We start from the raw sequence: 26,413 nt of genomic DNA, 5'->3' as shown, positions 1-26,413 counted from the left end.
TATGGGGCCAGATGGTGGCACACCTGGTAGAACATACATGTTACCATGCACAAGGACCTGGGTTCAAGCCCCTGGTCCCCACCTGCAGGGGAAACTCCATGAACAGTGAAGTAGTGCTGCTGGCATCTCTCTGTCTTCCTCCTCCATATCAGTTCTCTCTGTCTCTATCAAATAAATAAATAAACAAATAAATAAAATATTTTAAAAACAAATGAAAACTAAGCCTTGAAGGTGGCCAAATAGACCACTTACACAAGGAATGTTCTTGAAGTTGCTTGTCAGACTTAGTTCTTACACCAGATGGTAACAGAGAGCCTCTGAAGACAGAAGTAGCTTGGAGCAGAAGTCATCTGTTGGTCTTGGTTGTAATTGGTAGTCCTGCTATCTTGCTTAATCAGCAATGTTTTCCAATACAACCCAACTTTCTGCTGTCCTCAGGGCTCCTGCTGTGATGTTCTCCCAGAACCAGGCAGGTACTACATAGAAGAAGGCACTGGGCTGTGGGAAATAGACTGGCCTCCTCCCCACTTCCTGCAAACGCCTACCTGCTGAGAGCCACAGTTGTCTGCCTGCCCTCGCGATGCACGCAGCACAGCCTGCAAAAGTGGGGCAGTGGAAGAATGAGTGGAGAGAGGGGGAGTAAAGCCACCTGCGAAAGACCAGCAGACAAGACTACATCAGCAGCGAAAGTCAATGAGCCAAACACCATCGCCCTCTCCATCCCCCTCCTTGAATGGAGAAGGAAAGCCAAGCCTCCTGGGGCCCTGTGCTGCCCCCACTGGCCACTCCCTGCCAGCCTGCCAGTGATGAGCTCTGGTTAAGAGCAAGTGTCAATGTGATTCTGCAGAGCCGGGTATTTGGGAGAAGTTGGTTCCCCTTAATGATGTGTAGGGCATATTTTCACCAAATGGAAACCCTTCATCAGGAAGGACTTAGTAACTGCTTTGTTTCCTCTGGACTAGAACAGAAGTCAAGGTTCTGAAGACAAGGGCGGCCCCCTGAGTAGAAAGCATAGCTGGTTTGCCTCCAGATGATTGCACTCACTCGCTTTTATTTCTTTCATTCTGCATTCATCCACACTTTCATTCTTTCATTTCTCTCCTTTTCTCCTTTGCCACCACCTGAGAGAAACTGAGATGGAAAGGGGAGATAAAAAGGAGAAAGACATCTTTACTGCTTTACCACTTGTGAAATCCTAAGGAACCCAACACACCCATCCAAAAAGATCTGTGTATACCTATGTTCTTAGCAGCACAATTTGTAATATCCAAAACCTGGAAGCAACCCAGGTGTTCAACAACAAATGAACGGCTGAGCAAGTTGTGGAATACTACTTAGCTATTAAAAACGGTGACTTCACCATTTTCAGCCCAACTTGGATGGACCTTGAAGAAATCATGTTAAGTGAAATAAGTCAGAAACAGAAGGATGAATATGGGATGATTTCACTCTCGCGCAGAAGTTGAAAAACGCACCAAAGTAAAAACCCTGTGGTGAGGGGTAAACATGCATCTTCCTGGGCCAGTGGGGGGTGGGAGTGGGTGGGAGGGATGGGTCACAGTCTTTTAGTGGTGGGAATGATGTTTATTTATACTCCTAGCAAAATGTAGACATATAAATCAGTAGTTAATTAATATGAGAGGGGGAAATCAGTTGTATGTCTCAAAGTTTCTCAAAACACAAACTGAATCTTTTTAATATATAGGCTGTGTATTTGATATGCGGACTCTCTCAAAAGCCTAGACCAAGTAGATTAGAAGCATCCAATAGCACAGCTATATACAAGATATTGGATACTGTACAGCAAACCATAACAAAAGGACTTTTCAAAGTTAACCCAATTACCAAATAATGTGATGATAACATTAACTATCGATTGTCTTTTTGAACCCTAAGACAGCAGGAACCTCACATCTCCACTATAGAGCCCCTACTTCCCCCAGTCCTGGAACCCTTGGACAGGGCCCACTTTCCCGTATGCGTCTCCCAATCCAAACCAAATAATAATGCATCCGCCAATCACAACCTAACCAACGCAACGATTGCCACCTCAACATGCTTCACCTCAGACTGTGTCCAGAGACTTCACGTGTGGAATGACAACCCTTCAGCTTCATTACTCGGGTTCCAGATGCCACCAGGATGCTGGCCAGGCTTCCCTGGATTGAAGACCCCAATGTGTCCTGGAGCTCAGCTTCCCCAGAGACACACCTTACTAGGGAAAGAGAGAGGCAGACTGGGAGTATGGACCGACCAGTCAACGCCCATGTTCAGCGGGGAAGCAATTACAGAAGCCAGACCTTCTACCTTCTGCAACCCTCAATGACCCTGGGTCCATGCTCCCAGAGGGCTAGAGAATGGGAAAGCTATCATGGGAGGGGGTAGGTTATGGAGATTGGGTGGTGGGAATTGTGTGGAGTTGTACCCCTCCTACCTTATGTTTTTGCTCATTAATCCTTTCTTAAATAAAAAATTTAAAAAAAAAGAAGTTGAAAAACAAGATCAGAAGAGAAAACACAAGTAGAACCTGAACTGGAGTTGGTGTATTGCAGCAAAGTAAGACTCTGGGGTGGGTGGGTGGGGAGTACAGGTCCAGAAAGGATGACAGAGGACCTAGTGGGAATTGTATTGTTATGTGGAAAACTGAGAAATGTTATGCATGTACAAACTATTGTATTTACTGTGGAATGTAAAACATTAATCCCCCAATAAAGAAATTTTTAAAAAGACACCCCCCCGCAAGTGGGGACTGGGGGCTTGAACCCAGGTCTTCGTGCATGGTAAGGTGTGCACTCAACCAAAGAATAAAGAATTTTGGTCCATACTACAGAGGGGGAAAAATGATAGGATGATGATGACCAGAGGGCTCTGAACTCTGACTCCATCAGGACCAGAGAGAAAAGAGATTTTTTAAAAAAGGACATTCAACAGTAGTGATAGATGTAGGAATCACTTAGAAAGGAAGAGAAGGCAGGAACATAGAAAAAGAGGGGGGAGGGGAAGGCAAAGATATATAGACCATTATAGAAATAGTAATCAACCCATATCTGCAACCTTGGGAGAACCACCATAACTTCGGTGGAGGGAGTGGAGATACAGATCTCTGGTGGTGGGGACGGTGCTGAATTATACTGCTGCTATCTTATAATTTTGTTATCTTTATTTATTTATTTATTAGATAGAGACAATCATAAATTGAAAGGAAGGGACTATAGGGAGACAGATAGACACCTGCAGCCCTACTTCACCACTTGTGAAGCTTCCCCCTGAAGGTGAGGACTAGGGACTTGAACCTGGGTCCTTGCACACTGTAATGTGAGCCACTGCCCGACCCCAAATTTTGTAAATCAATATTAAGTCACTAATAAAATTTAAAAAGAAAAAAAGAAAAGACGTGACTGAGCCTTATTCTGCTTATGCTGCTGAGAGAAAAGAGGAGAGAGTCTCTAGAATTAGGAGTTTTGATGTTTTTGTTTGTTTCGCTTTTGCCCAATGCACGGCTCAGCTCTGAACACAGGACCTGTTGCAGGCAAGTTCCCTAAGCTACCACTGTGCTTTGTCCCAGTTCCAGATGTAGCACTTGGCATGGGTCTTGTGGGCTCTGTCGCTTTTATACACAGGGAGCGCAGAGGAAGACCTTCCAGGCCAGAAAACTTGCTTAAACAAGGGAACAGAAGGTGGATGTTATGAGGGCTTCTTTGTTAGTTTTGTTAAGAAAAAAACATCTCCACTCTACAGAAGTAACACAGTGGCTCACCTGTTTCATCTTCCCTCTTGTGGTACTTGCTGCTGCTTGAAGAAGACTTTTTTTGTGGCCACTGCTTAAGTTCCTAGAGTCTCCATCTGCCTTGGAGCCCAGAAAAGCAGCTCTCACTCTGTCTGCTTTCAGCTCCTCCAAGTGATCAATCTCCTTTCCCCAAGTCTCATCTGGCAGAGAGGCCCAGCCTGGTGCCTAAGAGGCTTCATTAAGTGGCTGTCTGAGCTTGCTGGTCCTGTGCGGGGGGGGGGGGGGGGGGGGGGGGGGGGGGGGGGGGGCTTCACTGGCTCCTCTTATCAGAGCCTAATGGCTCCTGAGGGCTGAAGCCTGGAATGGGTGTCGTCTGCTGGTAGAAGGCATATTCCTACTGCTGCTTACAAACCAGAGGCCAGGGAGGACTGGGAAGCCAGGAGGAAAGAAAAAGGAGCTAGAGGGGCAGGAGGAAAGGGGGGCGCAGCAGGTTAAGTGCACATGGCACAGAGCGCAAGGACTGGCATAAGGATCTGGACTCGAGCCCCCCACGCTTCCCACCTGCAGGGGGGTCACCTCACAAGCAGTGAAGCAGGTCTGCAGGTGTCTTTCTTTCCCCCTCTCTGTCTTCCCTCTCCTCTCTCAATTTCTCTCTGTCTTTCTTATTCAGCAATAACAACAACAAGAACAACAAAAATAGGAAAAAATGGCCTCCAGGAGCAGTGGATTCGTAGTGCAGGCACTGAGCCCCAGCGATAACCCTGGGAAAAAAAAAGCTAGAGGGTGGGGGAAGATAGCATAATGAGTATGCAAAGAGATTCTCATGCCTGAGGTTCTGAAGTCCCAAGTTCAATCCTCTGCACCACCATAAGCCAGAGCTGAATAGTGCTCTGGTGAAAAGAAAAGAAAAGAAAAGAAAAGAAAAGAAAAGAGAAAAGAAAGGAAGGGTAGGAAAGGAAGCAAGGAAGGAGGAGAGAGAGCGAGAGAAAGAAAGAAGAAAGAGAAGAAAGAAAAGAAAGCTGGGTGATGGTGCAGCTGGTTGAGCGAACATACTACAGTGCACAAGGACCCAGGTTTAAGTCCCCGGCCCTTACCTGTAGGGGGAAAGCTTGACAAGTGGTGAGGCAGTGATGCAGGTGTCTCTTTCTTTTTCCCTACCTTTTACTTTCTGTCTCTACCCAATAAATAAATACATAAATAAAATATTTTAAAGGGAAAGATAAGAAGGAAGGAAGGAAGGAAGGAAGGAAGGAAGGAAGGGGAGCTATAAAAGGAAAGAAAAGCTGTCTGTAGCCTGAATATTGCCTGCAGCTTCTTCAGAGCATTCATTGAGCCAAGCAAGCAGACAGCCAAGTTCAGACAAGTAGCTGCAGATGTGCTCAGGGCCTCTGTCAGGAAGACTCTTCTCTCTTTGAGAGTTTCAAAGGCTTCTTTCTCTAGGAGTCTATGGCCTATAGACACAGGGCCAAAGTGAGGGCACGAGAGGTCCTTTGCCAAATCCAACTCCTTACCCTCCTCCCTGCCCTTACCCACCATTAGATCAGTAAATAAAGCCTCAACTATCAGCACAAGTGCCTTTATCTCAGACGTTCCCCATCCCAGAACCATAGAAACAGATACATGAAGCCTCAGAAGGGCAGTCCACTCCTGAACTTTAATAGGATGCTACCAGCCGGCTACCTGAGGTTGTGCAGCATCTTTCACAACACACTAACTGCTCCACCTATCCACAGCGGTGGGGCAGAGACCCAAGTTCAACTTCTTGCTCCTCGGTGCATCCAACAGCAAGAACTAGAAAAGCCTGTCTCTTGGCGATGGAAATCCCACGTCTTGCAGGTTTCTTAAGGATTCTGTCTGTTTAAGAAGGTTAGTTTTCTGGGAGTTGGGCAGTAGTCAGCGGGTTAAGTGCACGTGGCATGAAGCACAGGGACCAGTGTAAGGATCCTGGTTTGAGCCCCCGGCTCCCCACCAAGAGGGGAGTCACTTCACAGGCAGTGAAGCAGGTCTGCTGATGTCTGTCTTTCTCTCCCCCTCTCTGTCTTTCCCTTCTCTCTCCATTTCTCTCTGTCCTATCCAACAATGACGACATCAACAACAAGAACAATAATAACTATAAAAACAATAAAAACAACAACAAGGGCAACAAAAGGGAAAATCAATAAATAAAAATAAAATAAAAAGAAGAAGGTTAGTTCCCAAAGAGTGAGCGGGAGTGCTCAGGACTTACTTATTCACCATTAATCAGGGCGAGCTTGTCAGGCTCTTCCAGAAGAAAAGTTTTCTTTCTTTCCAGCAGAGACTGGACTTCCACCAGAGCCAAGGATGCTGTTTCCAGGACTTTTGTTTCTCAACAATAAAGAGATCATGGACACAGTGAACCTGCTTTGCTCTCTTCAAAACTGCCCTCTTCAAAGCCCTCTTCAAAACTACCTTTTCTCCTTCCTAAACACTGGGTCAGACTTGAGTGTGATTGTACTTTGGTTCTTTGGATCTTTGAATCACTCTTTTACAGACGAGGGACTTGCCCCAGGAACCACTGCCAGGAGCAGGAGGCTACAGAAGGCTGCGGTTCTCACCAACTTGAAGATTCCTGTTTCCATGATGGTGCTGGCTGGGGTGTAGAAAGAACACGACCCTTGGGAGTCGGGCGGTAGCTCAGCGGGTTAAGCGCAGGTGGCGCCAAACTCAAGGACTGGCAAAAGCATCCTGGTTCAAGCCCCCGGCTCCCCACCTGCAGGGGAGTCGCTTCACAGGCGGTGAAGCAGGTCTGCAGGTGTCTGTCTTTCTCTCCTCCTCTCTGTCTTCCCCTCCTCTCTCCATTTCTCTCTGTCCTATCCAACAACAATGACATCGATAATAAATACAACAATAAAACAACAAGGGCAACAAAAGGGGAATAAATTAATTAATTAATTTAAAAAAAGAAAGAAAGAAAGAACACGACCCAAGAAAGGACCTCTGGTGGGACACATGAGTGCAGAGTCAGCCAATGGACCACCAACCCAACATAGCCCAGACCCCACACTCAGATTTGGGCTGATGCTAGTCTTTGATTCTTACCACTTAGGGTGCCATCTTGGAGTGGCACTCAATTTTCCTTGGCATGTCAATCACTTTTCAGTTTCCATAAGTCATTCTGCCTGGAACTGTGGGGGTAGAGACAGGTGGGGAGAGGGTTCTGGTACCATTGCACTGTGGTTATGTAATCACTCCCTTCCAGACCAATGTCATCCACAGCTGTGTATTACTAGTGAACAGGCTGCTTTGAAAAAGGGTAACGAGGATTCAAGCAAAATGTATTTCTCCTCCTTCCCCCATTTCTCATGCTTGAGAGTCCAAGGCTTTATCCACTGTGCCACCTCCCGAGCCACCCCTCATTTCTCTCATCTCCACAATGCAATGAATTCTGCTTACAAAGCACATCACCACTCTTAGGACTTGGTGGCTATTGTATCCTTACCTTTTGTTAAAATGTCTTTGAATCTCATGTGTGAAACAGTTAAGATTACAGTAAGAGTATCTCACAGAGGTGAAACAATTCTAAGCATTTTGGTGGTTCTCTCCAAAATAAGGTGACTTATTTGATTGTCCTAATAGTAAAGGACAAAAGCATCCAAACTGTAGGGTCCCCCTAAATTCTGTGGGCTGTGATTAAAGTCCCCACCCTGTCACTCTGCCTTATGCACTTAGAACTGGGTCAAAGCCTGTTCACCAGATAGGGCCACTTTAAACTTGTTTCTTCCTAGAAGAGGTCTCTGTGATTCCTTGTGAGACCTAAATCTTTTTTTTAAGTGATTTAATATTGGCTTACAAAATTAAAAGATAATGAGAATAATTCTACACTGTTCCCACCACCAGATTATTTTCCCCACTGGAAACTGCAGTGGTTCTCCCAAAGTCATGAATATGGGTTGACTATTAGTTCTGTAATGATCTGTCTGTCTGTATATTTTCCATATGGACCTGCTTCTCTTCCTTTCTTTTTTTTATATTTATTTGTTCCCTTTGTTGCCCTTGTTTTGTTGTTGTCGTTGTTGGATAGGACAGAGAGAAATGGAGAGAGGAGGGGAAGACAGAGAGGGGGAGAGAAAGACAGACGCCTGCAGACCTGCTTCACTGCCTATGAAGTGACTCCCCTGCAGGCGGGGAGCCGGGGGCTCGAACCAGGATCCCTATGCTGGTCCCTGCGCTTTGCACCACCTGTGCTCCTTCTCTTCCTTTCTAAGTCACACTTACGCCTATTACTGCTTCTGAGTGTCTTTCCTTTTTATCTCTTCTCTCTCTGGATCCTAGTGCAACTGGGTTTCAGAGCCGTCTAGTCATCTTTCCTTAACATTCCTCCTCCCTGTGGGAGTGTGGACCAAAATTCTTTTTGGGGTGCAGAAGATGGGAGTTCTGGCTTCTGTAATGGCTTCTCCACTGGACATGGGTGTTGTCAGGAGGCCTGAATCTGTATCTACAAAATTGTTGTGTGCAAGGGCCGGGCAGTAGTTTGTCCAGTAGACCACACTTATGTAAAAGGTTCAAGCCCCTGTCCTCACTAGCAGGGGGGAAAGCAGTGCTGTAGGTGTGTCTTTCTCTCTCTCTCTCTCTCTTCTCTTCCACTCTTGACTTCTCTCTGTCTCTATCCAATAAAATATTTAACTAAATATTTTATTTATTTATTTATTTATTCATGTATTTGATAGAGACAGAGAGAAACTGAGATGGAAGGGGGAGTTAGAGAGGGTGAGAGAGCCATCAGCAGACCTGTTTCATCACTTGGGAAGTTTCCCTGTGCAGGTGGTGACTGGGGGCTTGAACCAGATTTCTTGAGCATGTTAACTGTGCAGTCAATCAGGTGTATCAGCGCTTGGTGCCCTGAAATGTATTTTTTAAATGTGGCATATCCTCTGTCCTTTCAGAATCAGCCAGAGTCCAGATATAGATAACTATCTATTATATAAGCTTCTGCTCAAGAAATTTTCTGGATGACATAAAAAAAGCATTAAGTAAGCTCTGGGCTATTTTTCAGTCTGATGTTGTTACATTGTGTATTGGAAAGAAACATTTATAATTATTTAGGCTCCAATTCCTCCAACTTCACATCTTTTTTTCCTGTATATCTTTCTAGCACAATGCTCTGCCCCCGGTGGCCTGATCCAGATTTTCCTTAAGCTGGTGCCTGTTGTCTGGTGAGAGTTGAGTGGAGCACTTAAAACCAAACCCAGATGCCCTGGGATGAGTTCCTGGCTGGAGACTTCGAGCTGGTCACAAGACCACTTTACCACAGGTTCCAAAATGGAGACAATAATACCCTTGACTTCAGTGGTTGCTGGTACACTAAGTGTGTCCCCACATCTGAAGTGTTTCATTTGGTGGGTGGCACAAAGTAAGAGTTTTAAGTGTGAGGTGGTGTGGAGTTCCACTGGGCACCCTTGTGAGTCTTGGGCAAGTAAATTCATTAAACTACTCACCCCTCAGAATTGGACGATGCCACAGGGTATCTAGACATCTAGATAACGAGGATGTTTGCACATTTTGAAGAGGAAAATGGACTCGAGCCCTTGAGGTGCGTGTCTAACCCACTCTCAGGAGAGACTTAGAAAACACAAAAGCCTGGGATGGGCAATGGCTTACCCGGTAGAGCGTACACATTGCCATGTGCTGTGACCCAGGTTTAAGCATCCGGTCCCCAGCTGCTGGGGGAGAGATTCACAAGAAGTGGAGTACAGGGAGTCGGGCGGTGGCGCAGTGGGTTAAGCGCACGTGGCGCAAAGCGCAGGGACCGGCGTAAGGATCCTGGTTCGAGCCCCCAGCTCCCCACCTGCAGGGGAGTCGCTTCACAGGCGGTGAAGCAGGTCTGCAGGTGTCTATCTTTCTCTCCCCTCTCTCTCTGTCTCCCCCTGCTCTCTCCATTTCTCTCTGTCCTATCCAACAACAAAGCAACGTCAACAATGGCAATAATAACCGCAATGAGGCTGCTACAACTAGGGCAACAAAAAGGGGAAAAAATGGCCTCCAGGAGCGGTGGATTCATGGTGCAGGCACCGAGCCCAGCAATAACCCTGGAGGAAAAAAAAAAAAAAAAAAAGAAGTGGAGTAGGACTATAGACATCCTCCTGCTCTCTGTCTCTATTGCCCTCTCTCTCTCTCTCTCTCTCTCTCTCTAGAATATGAACAAGTGATGGGGCTAGGGAAGTCTCCTGGTGGTGAAAAAGAAAAGAAAAACAAAAGAAAGAAAAAAGTATATTGTGAGACCATGGGATTAATTTCCAGTACTGCAAATAAAAACAGAAAGAAAGCAGGGGTGGTGGCTGGAGGAAGGAAGGAAAGATGGAAGAGAAAGACACAGAGAGAGAGAGAGGCAAAAAGAATGAATAGGGATTTTCTGTTTTCTTTTTCTCCAAGTTTATCACTGGGGCTTGGTGCCTACACAACTTCACCGTTCTCCCTCTCTCTCCTTCTCCCTCTTCCTCTCTCTCTCTCTCCTTCCCTTCCTCCTTACCTCCTTCTCTCTCCTCTCAGTTTCTCTCTGTCCTATAAAACAGAAGAAACAAAGGGGAAAAAAGTAAAAGGCTACCAGGAGTGGTGAATCCATCATACAAATACTGATTCCCAGCAATAACCCTGGTGGTGCAATGAAAAAGAATAGTCTAGGCAGCATATGTATATTTTCCATTAGCATTTTATTAAACTGAAGGGCTAAATTGGCAGTGTTTTCTAGACCACACCCACAACCAACCAGCAAACACAAAAACCCCAGAACCCTGCACTCTACATAAATTACCTGTACGGTTTACACTTCCTCGTATTTGCCTTGTATGCATACACTGGTCTCTCACCATTAGTTTTTTTTTTTTTTTATAAATTGATGTTTGGCTCTAAAGTTTAATTTTATTATTTTATTCTACTTTATTTTATTTTGTTTTATTTCAGTAGACACAGAAAGAGAGAGCAAAGCCAGACCAGCATCCAGTAGATACAGTATCATTGACCAAATCCAGGGTGTCAGACATGGAGAGACTACACTCTGCCTGTTGAGCCACGTCTCAGGCTGCCTAGAATGTCTTTCCTGGCCTAAGAGACTTTACCTTCCCTACAAGCCTGCACGTGTACCCACCCCACTACTGGCACTGCCTGACTGCTGACCAGCCTCAGGGAAGGATGCCAGGTCACAGTGAAAGTAGGGTCTTGCCCACTGCCTTGTGACACTCCAAGCCTTCTGCAGAGCCTGGGCTGGGAGCTGTTTTCTGATATTTGGAATGAGGTCCTCACAGCTCTCTCTCTGGTTCTTTCAGCCTTTGCGACAAGACCTGATGGGAGTTCTCCAGATGTCCTGCCAGCACTGAAGGTCGCTGCTTCTCCATTTTCAGGCAGAAACCTGGGGAGAGTCGGGGAGTTGTTTCGCACTAGAGCTTGAAGAATTCATCTGCCGGGAAGTCAAGAAGGGGCCAAGAATACTAGTGCTCCATACAGGTGGCTGCCCCTCCACACACACTCTGCACATTCATACACAACACACTCATACGTCAAAGTCACACACACACACACCACACACACAGAGGCACAGACACATAATCACACACAGACATACCACATACAGATACATACCACATATGCCCACACACAGACACACCAGCCACATATACACACAGACATACAAACACACATATAGGCATATAGTCACACACGACACAAACATACAGAGACACACATGCATTCACATGCAACACACATGCCCACAGATACACACTATATATACACATGCACAGACACATAAACCACACACACCCACACACACACTCACACACAGGCATACACACCATATATACACTCACAAATAGACATACACCACATACCAAACACACATACATGCAGATACACACCCACAGACACAGGCATGGACACACATTCACCACTCCCACAGAATTCACAGACACTGCCCCAGTCCTGCCCTCCCTTGCACCCTCAAAGGATAAATGTGGAGGAGATGCTTGGACAGGAGCAGACAGGGGGTGAAGGTGGGGTTAGGGGCAGGATTAAACCACAGAGGGAGAACAGGACACAGAGAGGGGGGAATCAAGTACAGAAAAGAACACTAGTGGTAGGGAAAGAAATTTTATTTTCAAGCTTTTCAGAGAATAATACAAACAACAGAGAGTTTTAAAAAACCCTAAAAACTAGTTTAAAAAAAGTACTTGACAGTGTCCCTTTGATACCCATGATAACACAGCACTGTGCAGTGACAACAGGAAGCTCTGCAATGGCCAGCCAGTGGCCTTCCCTGGCAGGGTCCCAGAAGCCAGAAAGCAGGCTACTAGGTCTCTGAGTGCACTGAGCTGTGCAGGAGGGGCAGGGGAGCATGGAGTACTGAGGGGTTAAGTCCACTACCCTTGTGGGAGGGTCCCAAGCAGGAATACTTCCTTGGTCTCCACTCCACACTGTGGGGGGGTACATCCATCCAAATCCCCTTCCCATACACTGTGGCAGCTCTTCTAGGGGGACCCTGGGTGGGAGGGCCCTGCTGTGGGGGCTCAGGAGTCATGGCACTGGGCATTGTGACCGCCTTAGGTAGGATGGGGTAGTTGGGAAAGTCAGTCCCGGATGCTTTGACAGAAGCAGGCCTTTGCTTGAGATGCCCACGAGAAACCTGTACTTTTCATGTGTGTGTGTGTGTCCTGTAAACGTCTCTGAGCCTAATCACCATCAAATAAAATAACAAGGGCACAAGACATCCACCTCCAAACCTAAGCTCTCTCAGAGGCCACCACTGTGCATTCCCATTTGGAAGGTTTGAAAGGAGCAGAAATCACTCTCCCTCATTTGCTCACACCCTATCCCTTATGAACCCTCTACCCCAGAGCCCCTGAAGCCATTGGTACCAGCTAGGGGAGCTCAGCTCAGGGGTTGCAAAAACTGTGTGTCCTCCCTGCCATCCCCTACCTACCCTCTCCCTCCTGCATGCATGGCCCCTGGAATGCCTGTGACCCAGGAAGGAAGAATCAACAAACCCCAGGCTCACACAAGGCAGGCCCCAAGTGCTACTCTTAATGGCACCATTTACATTTTTTCTCCCCAACACAGGTACACACACAGACACTCCCACCCCTGGACGCACTCATCACCCTTCCCAGCTTCCACTTACTTCTCCCAGGTGTTCTGTTATGGGTACATCTGGGTGCAGTCACCATTTTGTTTTGTTGGGCTCCATCCCTGTGGCACTTCCTCATTGACCTTGTATTGGTCTTCCTCACTCTCATCACTGGGAAATGGCACTGACTGCTTGGGAATCACCAGATGTTCACGCACCAGCCTCACCCACACCAGCCATTGGGAATCCCATCCTGGACACCCTCCCCAGGCCTACCATTATCAGCCTGCCTTCTGCTCTGGCTCCAACCATGCCATGCTGCCTCCCCATGCCTGCTCCCCAGACAGGCATCCTACCAGACCTGGACCCTTCTTGGCCCAGCCTCCCTTCTTGTGCTCACAGCCTTCCTTCTGGTTGCTCCTCTCACACCGTGGTGACCCTCATGACGAGCTCCCGGCTGCTGCCCTGTGGACTACGCTGCTCGTGAGGTCTTAGGTGACTCAAGATGTGCAGGATGGTGTAAGCACAGTGGTGATCGGGCAGAGGGTCTGAGGGGTGGCTGGCTGCCCGCGTGGGGCCTTCCTCCAGGGCAGGGGTGCCCACAGCCTCCTCTTCTGAGGAAGGGACATTGGCCTGGGCGGATGAGGAGGTCCGGGGATTGGTCCTGCCTCCTGACTTTTGATCCTCCAAGTCTTTTGCCTTGTCATAGTTCAACACTTTCCACTGCTGGTTGACAGCCTGCCACCGTTTGAAGATGCGATACACGGAGGGTCCCTCATGGATGATGAGGCCTGAAGCAGCGGGGAGAGGAGGAAAGCAAAGGCTAAGTCAGAGAACAAGCAAGTCACTGTCTCCCTTTGCTGATCAATGAGTATGGTGGGGTGTATATCAGTTTGATTTGTCCTTTTCAGACTGCCTTTTAGCTCTGAACTGCCTGGTAACCATTCTTAGATGTTTGAACTCAGAAATGCAAGTATTAAGGGAAGAGCAAGGCAAAGAGGCCCTGAACTGAGTTCCACCTGGCTGGCTTTTTTTTTTTTTTTTGGTTGTTTTCCCACAAGGGGGCAGGAGGGGCCTGTGCTGGGCTGTGTAGTGAGAAGCTCAGCGGCTGATGTCAGAATGCCCTGGCTTTGAGATCCTGGGAGGTGGCACATGATTAGGATACTGAATTTGGCAGCATGAGATCTAGAGTTTGATCCCTGGCATCCTACGTGCCAGAGTTCTGCTTCTCCTATGAGAAGGGAAGAGTTTTGAGAGTGCACCAGGAAGTGCCATTCACTACAGGAGGGGATTTAAGGTAGCCACACCTGGAAAACAGAAGTCAATAGAGAAGACAGGTAATTTTATTGGGTCAATAAAAAGTCGACTCCAGGTGGAACTAAGGCAGGGAATAAATTAGACAAGAGAACTCAGGGAGAGGCCACACTTTCCATGGCCCTTAAGCATTTGTGCAAAAGCTGTTCTGCACTTTAACGACCTGATTAATGTGTCCAGAAGTCTCACCTCCCCAGAGCTCTACCCCACTAGGGAAAGATAGGAACAGGCTGAGGGCTATGGATCAAACTGCCAACACCCATGTCCAGTGGAGAAGCAATTACAGAAGCCAGACCTTCCATCTTCTATACCCCATGACATTTTTTTGTCCATATTCCCAGAGGGATAAAGAAGAGGGAAGTTTCCAATGGAGGGGAGGAGACATGGAACTCTGTTGGTGGGAACTATGTGGAATTGTACCCCTATCATCTTAAAGTCTTATTAATCATTGTTAAATCACTAATAAAAATTAAAAATCTGTTTCTGCACCCTTTCCAGCACACTTCTTTGAAATAAGGTTTACACCCCCATCCAGTCTTTTTAAAAAATATTTATTTATTTCTGTTGTTTTTTATTGTTGTTGTAGTTATTGTTGTTGTTGGATAGGACAGAGAGAAATGGAGAGAGGAGGGGAAGACAAAGAAGGGGAGAGAAAGATAGACACCTGTAGACCTGCTTCACCACCCGTGAAGCGACTCCCCTGCAGGTGGGGGCTGGAACCGGGTTCTCTACACTAGTCTGTGCAATTCATGCCATGTGTACTTAATCCTCTGCGCTACCACCGCACCCCCTCAATCCATAGTCTTTTATGATTCCTCCTAAACGATATCCCTGAACCAACAACCCCAGGGAGAGGAACTGGCCTTTAAGTCTCCCTCTTGAACCCAGGGCCAGTCCTCCCACAGCAGAAGGTTGCTATCCCATGCTGGAGAAATAGTTGAGCACCTACAAGTAAGGTCTTTGCCTGCTTCTATTCCAACCCGATTCCTGGCTTGACAAGATCCAAATGTGGTTAGTTGGAGCACAATATAGACAACACAACATCTCCCCTTCCGTCTATGATGTAGCCATGATGGCCAGTACCTAGCAGATGCTGCATGACTTGGGTGGTTTTCAAGGCAAAGGAAAGAAGCCCATGATCATTCCCAAACCTACCGAATGATGCCTGAAGTCCCAGTGGTCAATTCTGTACAGATAGCCCAGTGCTAGTGAAATGGGAGGCCTCCTGGGAGAGAGGTAGGTGCAGTGGGACAGAAAATACAGAAAAAGAAAACAAAGTGCTAGGGCCAGTGCCAAAGGTCTCCACCAAATGCAAGAGTTGGTGAAGTCGGTGACGACAAAGATAGGGGTGACGATCAGGAAAAAGGGTATTCAAGCTCATATAATTCATTAGTGATTTAATCTTTATTTACAAATTTACAAGATCATAGGGCTATGATTTCATAATGTTCCAACACCAGAGTTCCGTGTCCTCATTCCCTCCACTGGAAACTGCAGTAGTTCTCACAAGTTTGCAGGCAATGGGTTGACTTTTTATCTATTACTATTTGTCTGTATCTATCTATCTATCTATCATATGGGTTTTTTTTTTGCTTCTTTTCCCTACAGTCCTGCCTTCACTTCCTTTCTAGTAAGACCCATCTTTATTATTACTTCCGAGTGTCCTTTCTTTTTTTCTCCTCTTCTCTCTCAGATAAGAGAAGCCATGCCTGGCTCTCTCTGGTGTTTTCTAGACTCACTTCCCTTTCAGTGATGGTATAAAAACAAGATTCATGGTGACAAATGTTTTGAGTGCTGGTGGAATGAGGGAACAGAGCCCTATGGTCTTACTTCTCAGCCCTTTACCTCTCTGGAGTATGGGCCAAAGTTCTTTTTGAGAGCTTGTTTGGAGGTTCTAGCAGGGGAGCACAGCTATACCCTCTACTGAAGACCGGTCCATCTCTGTTCAGGGAGGGCCATCATCTTCAACCGAGCGTTCAGCTTCAGGAGGGATGCACGTGGAGCGGTGAGGAAGGAAGGGAACACCTGCCTAGCCAGCCAGATCAGCCAAATCAACCCTGGTGATCCATGGGGTGGCAGATGTTGCAGCCAGATCACCCTCACATCCCAAAGTTATTTTGGGGGTGCAGAAGGTGGAAGGCCTGGCTTCTGTAACTGCTTCTCCACTGAACATGGGCGTTGACAGGTCGATCGATCCATACCCCTAGGCTTTTTCTATCTTTCCTTACTGGGGTAGGGCTCTGGAGAGGTGAGGTTCCAGGCCACATTGGTGAGGTCATCTGCCCAGGAAGCAAACCTGTATTTTTGAGTGCGTGATTTGGTGTGGTTCTTGATGAAATCTAGCATGTGACTACTTGGGTAGAACTGAGAAGGTTGGAACTAAAGGCCACCAGAGTAATGAAGAATCAGATGTAGACATTATCTGCATCAGTCATCCTTAATGCAATCAGGCCAGTTTTGCTGTATTTCTTTATAGCAGATATATTTTAGTATCCTCTCTGTTATCTTTAAATGAAATTCATATAGTAACATAAGCCTCGGTGGTTCCTTTATTTACTATCTATTGAATTAATATTGGCTTATAATACTGTATGCTTTTAGAAGCTCCCCCCCACACACACACAGTGCAAAAGGTTTCTTTTCTTTTTTTTTAATTGACATTTTATTTATTTTATTTTAGTGGGAGAGAGATAAAGAGAGAAAGACCAGATCACTGTTCAGATATGGTTTATGGTGGTGCTGGGGATTGAACCTGGAACCTCAGAGTCTTGGGCAAGAAAGCTTTTGGTATAGCCATTATACTCTCTCCTCAGCCCTGCAAATGGTTTCTTTAAACAATTAAAATAACACTCTAACTGATAACATAATGAGAAACAAAGGGTGATCATTTATAAGAAGACAAGATAAATTTCATTATAAATACCAGGGCACAAACACATTGGAAAACCACTAGAAATTCTCACACATTTCCAAATGTTCTCCTAAGGAATGGCATCACCTCTGCTGAGACCCACAGAGACACTGGCGTGGGAAGAGTAGGAGGGGATATGCAAAACAGATTCAACAAAGAATCTGAGGAGAGAGTAGGTGGCCAGCAGACAACAGCATCCAGAAGAGATGGAGGTGGTGGTACTCAGTGAAGACAGGCTCCTTCGAAGGGGCTGGGGCATCTGAGGGGCAAAAGGAGAGAGGTTTGGCAGGGGGCCGAGGAGCAAGGGGGACATAGAGCTCAGTTCCACACCTCAGATGATGCAGTAGGTGGGAGCAAAAACAGTCACAGTGCGAGAAGCAGCGTTCTTGGGAGACAGCAATGTGCGATCATAGGAAGATGAAAGGAACACTCAGGAAAAGGGATGCCAAGGATGGACCCTTGGGGCTGGAGGAAACCTGGGAAGATGGTGCCAGCTAAGGACTGAACATATCTAGGGAGTGGTCGGGGAGGTTGAGACTGTGATGGGGAAAGAGATGATGGGGTGTGGGGATGTGAGGCCTGATGGCATGCATAGCAGCTATAACCTAGGGGCTGGAGGGGGAGCCTGGCCCCTGAAGGAAAAAGCTGACTCACAGGAGCAAAGAGCCCTGAGTCACTCCAGCCGCCTCCATATCAAGCAGAGACTGGCTGGAACACCCAAAAGCCTCTTGAGCCTCCACCACGTTGTGATTCTCAGAGTCAGGACCGCCATCCATTGCTACACTTTCCTCCTTCAATGGCGCTTGTGCAGCCAGACTCAAGGGTTCATTGAGGAAGACAGCCTCCTCATGGTTCTGAAGTTCCAGCCACTTTGAGGAGCTGAAGACCACTCGCAAGGAAGACACCAGAGACATGAACTGACCTTATACATTTAGGGGGTTTGTACATCTTCCGTAGACCCCCCTGAGCCAACCTGCCTGAACCCACACCCTCTTCCAGTACGCACACTTGCCACTCTTGCTCCCTTCTGCTTTCTCAGTGTGAGTCTATTCAGTCTGGATGCTGCATTCTTCCCTTATTCATTGTCTCCAGTATGCAGTGCTCCTTCCTCCTCATTCACAGGCCCCTTGCAGTCAAGAGTTGGGTGTGGTTGAGGTTTGAGCAGCTAACTCAGGACTGGCAGCTTCAAGAAGCCTTGGGGCCAAACAAGAGAGAAGGGAGATCCTTTCAAGCCCCACACAAACTATTCCCAATAACAGCCACTACACTTGGCTCTGAATTGGCTTCTCGATCAGACAATTTTACCCTGATTGAAAAGGGTGGCTTAAATTTGAGGTCTGAACGCCACCTCCTAATTATATATTGTCGAGTGCTCAGGAAGTAATTAAACCACCTTAATGGCTGGGTAGCTGAAGGCAAGGAAGGTGCACCTGGCTTTATAGATAATGCTTATTTGGCAAAAGTTGGAAACGCACAAACTAATGCATTCACAGCCACTTCCCTTAGTCCTCCTGCTTCCTGGTCTACAAATTACTTATTGATTCTTTGGGCAACAGATTTTTTTTTCTCCTTTTGAGTAGGGAAGCTGGGCAGGGCTCATCTGCTAGAGACAGGTAAAGTGGGCAAGGCTGAAGAAATGGGTGAGGAAGAAGTGAAAAACCACAGTGGCTCAAGAGATAGACATCAGAATAGGAGGAAGGCATGAGTAAGGAAGGCATACAAGTGGACAAAGCTGAAGATCAGAATGCTTATTCATTTCAGAAATCCAGTATGCTATGATTCAGCCCTTTTTCAAGGGAGTCTACTTAGCTGAACTGTAATATATATAACCACCTGTGTATGCCTAACCTTGGGCAAGTGTATTGTTGGGAAATCAGACTCCAGAAGATGTAATGCCCTTCTCTCTCTCTCTCTGTCTCTCTCTCTCTCTCCCGCTCCTTCCCTCCCTCCCCCCCTCCCTCCAGGGTTAGTGTTGGGGCTCAGTGTCAGCACTACAAATCCACTGCTCCTGGTGCTCCTGGTGACCATTCCCCCCACCCATTTTTACTGGATAAGACAAAGAGAAATTGAGAGAGGAGGGGGAGGTAGAGAGGAAGAGACTAGGATAGACCTGCTTCACCACTCGTGAAGTGTCCTCCCTGCAGGTGCCTCATCGCTTTAACATCTTCCCACTTTGTACAACAAGTTGTCAAGGGTTCATTTTGAGCAAAATCTCCCCCTGCCGCTTTGAGGAACATCTCTTCTTCACATCGTTCCTGACAGACTTGCATTTCTCAGTCACTTTGAGCGGTGATGAAAGTGATGATGGTGATGATGCTAGTCAATGTACTGAGTGCTTACTGTGCTCTGCCACCCCAGCAGAACTCTGCAAATACGGTCTGCTTCCTATAGGATGATACTCTGTTAGACAGGTGAGATCATCTCCACTTTCCAGCACAGATGACTGAGCTCAGAAAGACTGTTTTTACCCAAACACACTCAGCTTAACGTGGAGCATAAAGCTAGGCTCATCTGAAATGGAACATGCCATGTATCTGGCCTGCTTCCTCCTCCACACTCTAGGTCATGTGCTTTTCAGAGAGGGAGGGGGAGATTGTAGGGAAATAATTTTTAAATTATATATGGCTAGAATCTGGCTTATCTAGTAGAATGCAAAGAGCCTGGTTCTTTCACCTGGGTGGTGGAAGCCTCCTGAGTGATGGGACAGTGCTGCAGATGTCTCTCCTTTCTGTTTCTGCTCTCTCTCTCTCTTCCTTTCACCCTCTACAAAAATATGGGTTTATGTACATAATTTCTATTTGAAACCGGTAAGTTGTTTGTGTGTGTGTGTCATGTTTCAACATATGTGCTATACTATTATAAAAGGGTGGTTAAAGATACAGGCTTTGAAATCAAGTGGCATTGGGTTCTAGCTGTATGATGTGAGCCAGTTGATGGCTTAGCCTCAGTTTTCCCATCAGGAAATGGAGAATTATAATAGGACACCACAGGGTGTGACAAGAATAGAGACACCGTGCTAAAGCCCTGCTCACAGTGATCGGTGCACACTGAGTAATAAACATTAATCACTATTTTATTAGGTGGTTGGAAAAGTCATGACCAGAAAAATACATCAAGACTTTTCCTGTTATTACTGTTATCAAGCAAGTATCACATGAGTTCAGCTGAAGACAGAAGTATCAAGTGACAAAAGGTGTATTTTTATGAATACACCACATATAAAACTTTGGTATTTCAGGAGTTGAGCGGTAGCGCAGCGGATTAAGCACACATGGCACAAAGGACCGGCATAAGGATCCCAGTTCGAACCCCCGGCTCTCCACCTGCAAGGGGGTCATTTCACAAGCGGCGAAGCAAGTCTGCAGGTGTCAAACTTTCTCTCCCCCTCTCTGTCTTCCCCTCCTCTCTCTATTTCTCTCTGTCCTATCCCACAACCATGACATCAATAACAACAACAATAACTACAATAATAAAACAACAGGGCAACAAAAGGGAATAAATAAATATTTTTTAAAACTTTGATATTTCAAATTTTATGCTTGAGAATCTGGCATTTGAGAGGCCAGGTGATGGTGAACCTGGTTGAGTGCACAAGGATCCAGGTTCAAGGCCCTGGTTTCCTCCTACAGGAAGGAAAGCTTCACAAGTGGTAAAGCAGGTCCGCAGGTGTCTCTCATCTCTCTCCCTATCTCCCCACTACCCTCCTAGTCTCTTCTACTGTATGAGAATACCTTCTCCACATTTTCAGTTTCCTAATCAAGGAATTAAAATGTGAGGTCATTTCTAGCCTAAAGGAAGAAAGAAGAAAAGGAGGGGGCCAGGCAGTAATGCAGTGGGTTAAATGCACATGGTGTGGAGTGCTAGGACCAGAGTAAGGATCTGGGTTCGAGGAGACACTGGCTCCCCACCTGCAGGGTGGGGGAGCACTTTGCAAGCAGTGATGAAGCATGTCTGCAGGTGTCTTTCTTTCTCTTGCCCTCTCTGTCTTCCCTTCCTCTCTTGATTCTCTCTGTCATATCCAGCAACAAGAACAGCAATAACAACAAGGGCAACAAAATGGAAAAAATGCCCTCCAGGAGCAGTGGATTCATAGTGCAGGTACTGAGCCCCATCGATAACCTTGGAGGCAAAAAAAAAAAAAGAGCCTTTGTGTTATTTTTTTCAAATTAGCAAGAATTAAAGTTTGAGAAACAATATTTTTCACAGACCTGCAGCCCCACCTCCACCCCACACCCCATCCACTTGCTATAATTTGGGCGCTGAAACCCTTTATTATTATTTTTTTATTATTTACTTATTTATTCCCTTTTGTTGCCCTTGTTTTTTACTGTTGTTGTAGTTATTGTTGTTGTTATTGATGTTGTTGTTGTTGGATAGGTAAGAGATAAAAATGGAGAGAGGAGGGGAAGGTAGAGAGGGGGAGAGAAAGATAGACACCTGCAGACCTGCTTCACCACTTGTGAATCAACTCCCCTGCAGGTGGGGAGCCAGGGGCTTGAACTGAGATCCTTATGCCAGTCCTTGCGCTTTGCACCACGTACACTTAACCCTCTGTGCTACCACTGGACTCCCTCTGAAACCCTTTTTATCTTAGCAGAAAGGAACAGGTATCTTTGAATCATAGGACAGAAGCCCAATGAACCACACATGGAAGCTTTCACAACAACAAGGCCTAAGATTTTGTTAAGTACCAAATTCCACTGTTATAAAGAGTTGGCACAGTCTCAGAAACTTTGCTGTCCTTCCTTTGACAAATGAAACAAATACACTGAGGATGAAGTCCTTGTTTCTGTGGAGTTTTGTTTTTTAAATTTCTTTGTGTGTGCTAAAGATCTTAATTAATTTGCTCTTGTTAAATCCTAATAACTTGCCCCACTGGAGCACAGAATGTTCCATTTGTTTGCTGGGAAGCTCTTGTCAGCTGCTGCACTGGGACAGGCAGCATGATTAGAGATGATGGTAGAGGAAGCAGGTGAAATGAGGACATGCAGTGTCATATAGATTTTCTCAGTGAATGGAAATGGGTGAAGGGACCAAAAATCTTTGAGAAGCACTGTCCCCAAATAACAGCCAACTCTTAATTGTGTGAGGACATGGGTTTGAGTTCTCTAGGCTGAGAGTCAATGCAGGTTTGAACAATCTCAGCAAGCTTCTGTGGAGAACCGAGAGTGGAGGAGACTGTTCTGCTCAGGAGTCCTCTCCCCTACTCAGTGATCCCAGGTGCATCTTCTCCTTTCCATCCTATTTCATTCTCTTAACCACCTCCTAATGGTAGCATCACTAGTCCATTTCACAGATGATGAAAGGGAAGCAGAGAGAGGTCGTGCAAATCACTCATGATCCCAAGGTGAGTAGGGATGTAAGCTATCCCAGCCCAGACTATTCCGTAGCACCTGCCACTCCAGAAATCCCCCCAGCCCCCGTGGGCTTTATGGCTCGGTTCCTGCTGTTTTCTCATATTCTCTGTCTCAGTTTAACTCTTATGTGCTTAATGCCCCACCCCCCCAGTTTTCAGTCCTTAACCATCTACTCTGAACATGTCTGACTTGGCTCATCAAAGCTCACAGTTTCAAACACTAAATCCAACTTCACATCTTTTCTTGAGGGAGCCAGGCAGTGGCACAGCGGGTAAATGTGCATGGCCCCAAGCACAAGGACCGGAGTAAGGATCCAGGTTCAAGTCCCACCTGCAGGGGAGTCGCTTCACAGGCGGTGAAGCAGGTCTGCAGGTGTCTATCTTTCTCTCCCCCCTCTGTCTTCCCCTCTTCTCTCTATTTCTTTCTGTCCTATCCAACAACAATGACAGCAATAACAATAATAATAACAGCAACAATTACGATAAACAACAAGGGCAAGAAAAGGGAAAAATGAATAAATAAAGTTTAAAAAATAAAAAAAAACCTCTTGTAAGTGGCCTCAGGTGCACTCAGAGTCAGAGATGGCATTGGCAGATATCCTACAGGTGACACTGCTTGTGTGAGCTGATGCAGGAAGACTAGCTGGAAGGATACTAGGTTGCCCTTTCGTAGACTTGGCTTCGAATTCCAACTGAGCAACTTTGAGCAGGCCCCTTCTCTGGGCCCCAGTTCTCCCAAATTAAGAGAACTGTGCTGTTTGTGCTCACAGACTCTTCTATGTTCAGTTCCCTCACCCAAACCTAAGGATTCCTAAATGGTGTATGGTGTATCCTTCCTGTCATTTCTACTTTGCCCAACCTAGAAGAGAAGGCACACACTTCGCCTGCAATGGTGGGCTTGTTGATGACTTGCATTTGCCATTGAGCTGTGGGTAGAAGAGAGCATAGTGCACTATGGTGAAGAAGGACTTGATTGATGCTGGAAGTGGTATGCAGACACCTATCATGTAAGAGACCTTACCCACAGGTCAAGAACCATCCTGTAGGGAGTCAGGCGGTGGCGCAGTGGGTTAAGCGCACATGGCTCAAAGCACAGGGACTGGTGTAATGATCCCAGGCTCCCCACCTGCAGGGGAGTCGCTTCACAGGTGGTGAAGCAGGTGTCTTTCTTTCCCCCTCTCTGTCTTCCCCTCCTCTCTCCATTTCTCTCTGTCCTATCCACCAAAAACGACATCAATAACCACAACAATGTTAAACAACAAGGGCAACAAAAAGGAAAATAAATAAATATAAAAATTTCTTTTTAAAAAAGAACCATCCTGTAGATCATTGTTTACCTGGTAAAATAATAACATATATAAACCGAAAGATATATGATAGATAGATAATTAGATAGACAGACAGATAGGATAATGTGCCAGTATTGAGTATAAGTTTTGAGAAGCATTAAACTTTCCCACCAAACTTGTACTCCTACACTTGACTGGCAGAAGAATACACCCTAGAAGTCCCTGCTCCCTTACCTGGGCCCCAGCAGGAGGAGATATTCAGAGCAAGCCCAAACTCAGTACATAGGCAGAAGCTAAGCCCAGTCAAGGCCAGAAGAACCACAGTCAGCTGGCATCTGCCCAAGGGAGGGGGAATAAATTCTTGCTATGAGATACTACCACTTCTGGGTTGTTGTTACTAAAACCTAAACTGATAAAGCACCACATGAGGGGGAAAGAAGCCTCACACATGTGTCCATCAAAAGGCCAACCCAGGAGCCTGAAGGAAAGCTGAAAGGGCCCTAACACAAAGGCTTTTCACCATTTCCTCCTCCATGCCAAAACCTCATGTTCCCATATGGAGACATACTTGGGTTTTGGCAACAACAACACAAGACTCAGCAGGGATAGGAAGGGAGTTTGGTTGGAAGGGACTTAAATTAGAAATCTTCAAAGTCAGATCCCTCATCACTTCTAGTCCTCTAGGGCTCTTCCACAATCCTCCAAATGGGGACAGTCTGTCTCTTTCACTGGCAGATTCCATACTGCAACACTAATTAAACTTGAGCTTGATCTAGTTGAGCTGACTAAAATTGAGCTTGATTGGTTGTTCTAGCATGGACAGGCAGTAAGAGGCTTAGACAAGTTCCAGCCTTGGTTCAATATACTTAAAGCAATAAATATGCTCCACCACATTAACAAAAGGAAAAACAAAAAAAAAAATAACATAATGATTTCCATAGATGCAGAGAAAGCATATCACTAGATCTACATCTTTTCATAATCAAAACATTAAAAAGAATGTTGATAGATGAGAAATTCCTCAAACTAGTTGAGTCTATATACAGCTAACCTACATCCAACATCACACCCAATCATGAGAATTTGAAATATTCTCCTATCTGGTCATGTATAAGGGAGGACTGCCCATTATCTCTATTACTATTCAACATATTCAATGGTATTAGAAGTCCAAGCCATAGCAAGTAGGCAAGAGAAGAGAGTTAAAGGTATTCTGAGGAGAACCTTGGAGTCTTGGTGCATAATGATGTAAACAACTTAGGTTGTGGTTGAGAGTGTGCTACTGAGAATTTTCATGGGGAATGAGAGATTGTACCCATATGTCAATGAATGCACTGTAACTCATTAACCTCCCTCAATAAAAATGACATATATATGTAAAAAAAAGTCCTAGCCTTGCTGGTCTTGAACTGTTGGGATTCATATGCCTGTCTCTGGGCCTCTCTGATTTGCATCCTAAAACCACAAAGAAATTCACATGGACTTCATTCACCCATGCCAAATTATAATGAACAGCTGTTTTTCTCCCATGCAGAGCAATGCAGCACAAACTGGCGCCCAGAGAATACAAGTGTTGAATACTACATGCTCTCAGAAGTATAACCTAGTGGGTAGGATGAAAATTAAAGGTTAGGGTTTATGACCAGTGCTTAAATATACTTCCTTTCACTCAGAGAAGTCCAGGAGCATCCCTTACCTCCTCAGTTACTTGGGCAAATCTTCCAGAGTTAACACCATAATCATGTTAAGGAAAATAAAATTCTCAGTCCTCCACCAACCTAACCATGATGGAAGACAGAAGGATCACAGAGTTGGGGACTGGGTAAGAAAAAAAGCAGAAACTTTCATAGCGAGTTTCCAATTTCTTTCTAATACACCAGAGTATTCTAAACAGAGTCTTATTTGGAGGGCTAAGAAGATTAAGAAGAAAAAAAAGCACAGAAACTCAAGATGATGCATAGATAGAGATTCAGAGTCTATTTAGGTAGCATCCTATCTCCCATTCCCAAACGGGGCTCCTGAAGCTGTGTGTGGAACTCCAGGACTACATATGGCTTGCAAACCATTAAATTAGAGAAATCTCAAACATAGTATAAGCTTATAGAATTTTGAGGGGGGGAGTAGGAAAAGTATTAACATGGCTGTTTCTGGACATTTTTCTCTGGAAAGAAGATAATTAAATGATTAGGAATTCTTTGTCATGACTTAGAAATCAAGATATTCTCAACAGAGAAGATTTCTTCCACATTTTATTTAATCTGACAAGATGTCATCTTTCAGATATTCCTTGAGGCAAGATTCCTTTTACTTAGCTTTTTAAATAAGACAGGTTTGCTTGGGAAATATTGAGATTTTCTTTGTCCTATCTCCTCCCCCTTGTTCACTTACCCCTCATATCTAAGCTATTCTCTCCTCCTAAGGTTTCAAGCCTGTTGCCATCTCTACTTTGGTCTTCTAGAAGGAGGGATCTAGATAAATGTGTTTAATTCATCAGCATGTGACTCCTAATTCCCAGGGAAACAAACCTCCAGACCTACCTATGCACACCACATCCATGAATCCATACATCCCATAGCAGATCTGGAAGAGGAGGTCTTGACGCTGCCATTTTGCAGAGGGACTGAAGGTCGACCAGATAAGCCAAGAGATGCTGGCGATGAGGAAGAGGGAACCCAAGATGGCGGCTGCAATCTGAACCTTCTCAATGACTGTCAGAGAGATGGCCTGCCACTGTAAGGAGAGA

General features: G+C 45.8%; 1 protein-coding gene across 1 annotated transcript in view; it reads right to left on the bottom strand.

Moving 5' to 3' along the window:
* Positions 1–11,811: 11,811 nt before the first annotated feature.
* MARCHF4 (membrane associated ring-CH-type finger 4) overlaps positions 11,812–26,413 on the bottom strand; it is a 109,151-nt gene continuing 94,549 nt past the window's right edge. The window contains exons 3-4 of the mRNA XM_007535664.3: positions 26,208–26,400; positions 11,812–13,591 (exon numbers count right to left, since the gene is read on the bottom strand). Coding sequence (XP_007535726.1) covers positions 13,224–13,591; positions 26,208–26,400 — 561 coding nt within the window. The 3' untranslated portion in view covers positions 11,812–13,223. The remainder of the gene's footprint in view (positions 13,592–26,207; positions 26,401–26,413) is intronic.

This window comes from Erinaceus europaeus, chromosome 7 (genome assembly GCF_950295315.1).
Source record: "Erinaceus europaeus chromosome 7, mEriEur2.1, whole genome shotgun sequence".
In the NCBI taxonomy this organism is placed as follows: Eukaryota; Metazoa; Chordata; class Mammalia; order Eulipotyphla; family Erinaceidae; genus Erinaceus; species Erinaceus europaeus.
This window is presented reverse-complemented; position numbering and strand designations above follow the sequence as displayed.